At 26.7% G+C, this 6,545-nt stretch overlaps 1 protein-coding gene across 1 annotated transcript; it reads left to right on the top strand.

Moving 5' to 3' along the window:
• The first annotated feature begins 418 nt into the window (after window positions 1-418).
• LOC132937762 (uncharacterized) lies at window positions 419-3,553 on the top strand. The gene is made up of 5 exons (XM_061004400.1): window positions 419-680; window positions 2,031-2,219; window positions 2,286-2,380; window positions 3,123-3,325; window positions 3,403-3,553. Exons 1-5 carry the CDS (start codon window positions 419-421, stop codon window positions 3,524-3,526), a joined length of 873 nt encoding a protein of 290 aa, XP_060860383.1. The 3' UTR covers window positions 3,527-3,553.
• Window positions 3,554-6,545: the final 2,992 nt, after the last annotated feature.

Here is a 6,545-nt window from a genome sequence, read left to right as displayed (position 1 = left end):
TACTAGAGCAACGACTCACATTAGCGTCTTCTAGTCTTTCGGAGTTTGCGTATTTAATGGGCGGTGGACCAGGGTTTACGGCAATAAAAGTCAGTGAAATTATTTACTTGATAAAATACAAAAAAGTTAACGTAGAAATATCACAAAAAAATAATTGTTTTAATGAACTGCCGGTGTTATACAATAACAAAACATTATTTATGGCTCCCAAAACACATATTTTACAACAATTTGGAACACAGGTAGACTGCAATGTACTTCTACCACCTGCATTCGAATTGGGCGGTGATTGGTTTGCCATTTACCAAATATACAGGAAATTAAGAAACCACAAAAGCTTAAGCCAGCTACGTCCTGGACATGGTCGTACAAAAATCTGGATTTCCTAATGAATGCCGGTATATATACACAGGACACAATGAAAGCTTTTCAACAGCATATATTGTTCCCGCAAGAAGTGAAAGCTGCTACGAATAATATAATCAGACAATCTATGGGATATGATACGACTAACCAAGGTCTGCAATTCAAATATTTGATAGACGAAAACACGATCGGGAAAATGGTAGAAGATAAGTTATTTAAATTGTGGGGTTGGTTTACGACAGTTGGAACTTTTGTGTCTGGGCTAATGGGAATATTCTTTGTTGTAAAATTAATATTAACAATTGTTGACACAGGTATTAATATTACTTTTTTATATCAAACCTTTGGGTGGAGTACAAAACTTCTGGCAGGATTATTTTCTAGCATTACCCATAATTTAATACTCCGGTCTCATAAGCATAACTTCATGAAAAACCAAGAGTTTGATGAAGACTCTTTGGAAAGAAAAAATGTTCAGCGTTATACTAATAAAACCAATATTTACCCAAATATTCCGTTTGAAATGGTTTAAAACCACTAAAATTAAAAAATTAAAAAATATTTGTACCCATTTTTATTTAAAAAATAAGTTATGAAAATATTTGTATCATATGTATTTAATAATATATTAAATTATTTATTTTGTATACAAATTAATTTTTATGAGTGTAAATATTGTTACGGATGATTTTTTTTATTACAACGTAAAATAAATACGTAAAATGTTAATTGCATAATTTGTATTATGCAATTTTGTATTATATTTTATTTTATTATTATATATATATATATAACTATGCCCTTTTTACATAGATAATAATATCATGTAAATATTATGACATTTCATAAAATAAAAGCATAGGCGAATTATAATATTATAGTATTATAATATTATAGTTCGTCAGTTATCCATTATCTATGAACACTAGCATTAATTTAAGTGGTCAATTATAATAAATTGTCATTAATCCAAATGTTGTGTTTCAATTATTTGTTATATATCAGTACATGTGTTCTGTACATTTGAAGATACATACATAATTTAATTTTAATTTATATACATTATATGAACAATGAACATGTTTAGTTTATACAGATTATTTTTTTACATATGTACTGCAAATTGCAATAATATAAATAATTATAGTTATAATTAAAGGTATTTATTTACTAAATATTATGTGCAACAATCAACTTTATATTTTATGTAGGTATTATGTTTAAAATTAAAATAAGTAAATAACATCAATATTTACTAATCAAAACTATTTAAAATGTTGCTAAATGCTAATATTTATTTAGGAGATTAAATTATCGTACAAAAATTGCTTCATGTCACTTATAAGTTACAACGTAAAATACGCAACACTTTTACTAAAAAATCTATTTAATCGTAATGACAAATTAATATTTTACATGTATTTTAAAAAAGTAATTGGGTTAGAAATATAAATCGAGTTATGGTGTATAATAATTTGTATGCTTAATTTATTGGTTAAAATTTCTAAGTAAACAGGAGCTTTAATTAATAAATAGGGCGCGGCTCGTGATTTAGCAGCCACGTTTCACGCGCCAGTATACATATAAGAAATGCACGGGTGACAATTTATGCTACGACTCCAAACAACCTGAACGACGGTCTGTGTAATAATTAAAATAACTTCGGCCAACTACGTCATGCAAAAATACTGTTTATAGTATAATATATAGAACATTTTCTTCGAAAGCAACAGATTATGGTAAAGCCACCGAACAACAAGCTATCGTCGCTTTGGAAAAAAAATTAAATTGTAAAGTGAATCAATGTGGACTTATTATTGATGAAGATTTTCCTTATTTAGCAGCTTCTCCTGGTAAACTATATTACCTATATCACTAATTCAATAAATATTACTAATTTATTTTTTTATATTTTATAGACGGTCTTGTCAATGATGATTTTATAGTTGAAATTAAATGTCCATTTGGAGTAAAAGACACTAAAACATTTTTAGAAGCTATAGACAGTAAAAAAGTAAGTGTATTATGTGTAGTAAGTGTATTATGTGAACAAAAAATGATTCTCTGATAACATTTAACTTGATATTATACTTAAAAGTTTCAGATTTCCACGTAAATGAATTTAAGAAAACCGTTATTCTCCGTTATAATATATAATTAGTATTTTCGTTTAAAATAATTATTAAAAAAAAATATATATATCTACTGTATGTAATTTTTAAACTTATTTCTTACAGACTAACAATATAAACTAATTATGAGAAACCTTGTTTTAAATTTTCATTTCTTATAGCTAATTGAGTATTTTATAAGTTTAATATAGGAAATTAATTTGTCAAAATTTGAACTCCAGAAACTCATAAAATATTATTAAGAATTTACGCTCAACTTTTTTTTTTAATTACACATCTCCAATAATTTAAAAACAAAATAATACGAATTAAATTTTCTTATACCTATGAGTAGCTTCAAAAGTGTCAAGATAATATGAAAATGTCATAGTGTATAGAAAATGCTAATAGATTAATAAATATAGCATGGATTTACCATGGTGTAAAAAGTCCAATTTTTATTAAATTTTTTTCTGTTTTTCACGAAACTTTTGAAAACTATCAAGAATTTTCGTATTTGAAAATCAAAGCATTATTACGATTATTTATTATGTGGATAGACACAATAAATTAAAAAAAACACACTTCGTTATAAATCAATACATTTATCGCTCCAAATGTTCTAATTATAATATTTAATTTCAGTTATCATTCTGTCGTCTCAGTGAAAACGGTAAAATGGAATTAAAAGTGGATCATAGTTACTATTATCAAGTTCAGGGACAAATTCGAATTTCAAAACGAAATTTTTGTTATTTCGTCGTTTATTCGGCAAGTTGGATAGAAATACAAATAATTACTTTCGATGATGCTTTCTGGCAAGACAAAATGATTGAAAAGTTAAAAATGTAATTGAACTTTAATTTTTAAATTATAGTAATTTAATTTTATGTAATTATATAATCATATGCAATTATATTTTCAGATTTTATACAGAATGCTTACTTCCAGAAATAGTCAATCCCCAGTACGGAAAGAGGCTGTTGATAGACGACATTTTAGATCCTCAGCATATTTTGGAAAATATAAAAGCAAAATTACATCAATGAAAAAAAAAAATTGAAACTTTTTCTAAATGTCGACTACAATAATTAGTATACAATGATATACCATCATACTTTATATAATATGTAATTGTGACAAATTCCGACTATCAAATTATGATAATAGTCTGAAAAACTACTCTAATAACTGTAATTATGTGATAATGTAATTTGTTTTATCATATTTTGAATTACGTTCAATCCGTTTATATATTAATTTACTATCAATAAATAAATAAATAAAATATAATCATCTGTTATATTTTATGTACTGTTTACTAATTATAAATAATTACAGTATTTGACTGCTTTATAAAAATAATTCATATGATTAGGGTCTAGGGATTAAAATGACGAATTGCTATAATTTATATAAGTTATCGAATTACGTCGTACATTATTAATTACTCTGGTAATTTTATTCAACAGCTTTTTATTTAATTGCATGTATGTAAGGTTTTTTTGTTATACAGATTTAAATTTCATATTTGTTTGGTCAACGTTAAAAAAAATAAGTTTATCTTCAAATTGTCTACAAAATGAAAAAAATAATTATTTAAATCGTAATTTTTTTAAACGATTTATAACAATTTTATGACGAAAGATTTTTAATTAGTGTAAAATACGGTGAGCAGAATACTATTATACGAAATATAAACTTCGATATGGGTATAATGAAAATAATAAAACAAAAATTCTGTAATCAACATTATTGTGTTCGAACCGACTATTTATAAACGACGAGTCGGTCGCGATATGAAAACTAGTTGACCTATGGTGCGGTATGGATACAGCCGCTCGGGGGCGGTGGTATGAACACTATTCCTGAACGCTGCCGCTATAGTCAGCAGAGCGCACCACATGCCGGCCGTAAATTTATAATTTTTCCGCCGAAAACATGCTTTCGTACTTCAAGTTTTTCTCAGCTTTGGGTAGTCGTAGAAACATAATTTTTGCACCAATATAAACGTGAGAAGTTCTTATAGATTTTGTCGTTCCAGATTTTTGATATCTTTTTTTGTGAATTTTAAAAGATTTTTTAAAAATTTAAAAATTTTGTTAAATTTCAAATGCAAATATAATCGGTTTAAATTAAAAATTCGAAAATCTGGAACGACAAAATCTAGAAGAACTTCTCACGTTTATTTTGGTGCAAAAATTATGTTTCTACGACTAATGAGAGCTGAGGAAAACTTGAAGTACGAAAGCATGTTTTTACGGCCGAATTTTGCTACCAGGACGGCCTCTTAAGAGGGCGCACTAGTAGACAAAATATGGCATAAAAACATTGTTTCGTAATTCCAGGAATACGGCTTATTGAAGCATTTTACAGTATAAATACCTATTACAAAAATTGTAGAGGAGAATTTTTTCTAGAAACGTAAGAAGCCCGATTTTCGATATTCTTATTAATTAGTAAAATAATTAATTGATAAAAAGTTTAAAAAAATGTGTTAATTTACCATGCGATATTGGACGATTGGAACAAGATATCAAAAATCGGGCTTCTTACGTTTCTAGAAAAAATTCTCCTCTACAATTTTTGTAATAGGTGTTTATACTGTAAAACGCTTCAATAAGCCGTATTCTTGGAATTACAAAACCATGTTTTTCGGTAAAAAAAACATTTATTTACGCTCGTCATGTGCTGCGCCCATTATAGGCAGCGGCAGCGCTCGATACTAGGTGTTTATACCACCACCCCCGCGCGCGATAACAGCAGTACCGCACCATAGGTCAAAACGGGTTTTCTATCGCAGCCGTGCGCCCGTACATAGTATATAAATAACCCAGATAAGAAAATGATTATTATATTATATTTCATGACAAATATTATTTAATTTTGTTCGGTTTTATATTTTGTATTCGTATCCGAATTTCATACCTACTAATAAAAACTATACTTTTGTTCTTCAAGTAATACGGCTTATTGAAGCGGTTTACAATAAAACTACCTATGATAAAAATTGTAGAGGAGAACTTTTTTAACAATCGTAAGAAATCCGATTTTTGATATCGTATTACAATCGTCCAATATCACATAGTAAATTAACAAGGTTTTTTATTTTTTAACAATTATTTATTCAACTAATTAACAAAAATATCGAAATTCTGGCTTCATACGATTGTTAAAAAAGTTCTTCTCTACAATTTTTGTAATAGGTAGTTTTGCTGTAAACCGCTTCAATAAGCCGTATTACTGGAATTACGAAACCATGTTTTTATGTCATATTTCGTCTTCTATAGTCCGCCCTCTTCGTATTCGAATTTTATACAAATAAAAACTATACTTTAGTTCTTCATGTAATACGGCTTATTGAAGCGGTTTACAACAAAACTACCTATTATAAAAATTGTTCACGAGAACTTTTTTAACAATCGTAAGAAATCCGATTTTTGATATCGTATTCCAATCGTCCAATATCACATGGTAAATTAACACGGTTTTTAACTTTTTATCGATTAATTATTCAACTAATTTATAAAAATATCGAAATTCGGGTTTCTTACGATTGTTGAAAAAGTTCTTCTCTACAATTTTTGTAATACGTAGTTTTGCTGTAAGCCGCTTCAATAAGCCGTATTACTTGAATTATCGAACTATTTGGGTATGATAAAAATACTAATTGTTGCGATATCGGAATAATTAATAATTATATAAAAAAAAATTAATATTAAATGTCATATAATAATTATATTATAATAGTTTGAATGAATACATTATTATTACAATTATTAAAATATAAACTATGGTATCGGAGTATTTTCTAAAAAAATAAACAAAATTAATTCAAATGTTATAACATTTATTGAACGTATTGTACACAAATTACAAATATTTAATTATTACTATTTACTAACGAAATGTCATATTATAATCGTTTAAATTACTAAATAATTACATAATTATTAACTGTACAAATAACTATAAATTATTATATAAATATTAAAATATTAAATAAATTAAATATTAAATACACATAAATCATTTAAATTTCTAAGACTTATATTTAACAAATGCGTG

The sequence above is a fragment of the Metopolophium dirhodum genome, chromosome 1 (assembly GCF_019925205.1).
Source record: "Metopolophium dirhodum isolate CAU chromosome 1, ASM1992520v1, whole genome shotgun sequence".
NCBI classification, from domain to species: Eukaryota; Metazoa; Arthropoda; class Insecta; order Hemiptera; family Aphididae; genus Metopolophium; species Metopolophium dirhodum.
Note: the sequence above shows the minus strand (reverse complement) of the source record. Positions and strands in the feature narration are given on the sequence as shown.

Excerpts from the sequence above, each read along its gene's own strand:
- LOC132937762 (XM_061004400.1), top strand. The coding sequence starts at position 419 with ATGAAAGCTTTTCAACAGCATATATTGTTCCCGCAAGAAGTGAAAGCT. Across the intron at positions 2,220-2,285 it reads TTATTTAGCAGCTTCTCCTG|ACGGTCTTGTCAATGATGAT; the intron begins GTAAACTATATT and ends TATATTTTATAG. Across the intron at positions 3,326-3,402 it reads ATGATTGAAAAGTTAAAAAT|ATTTTATACAGAATGCTTAC; the intron begins GTAATTGAACTT and ends TTATATTTTCAG.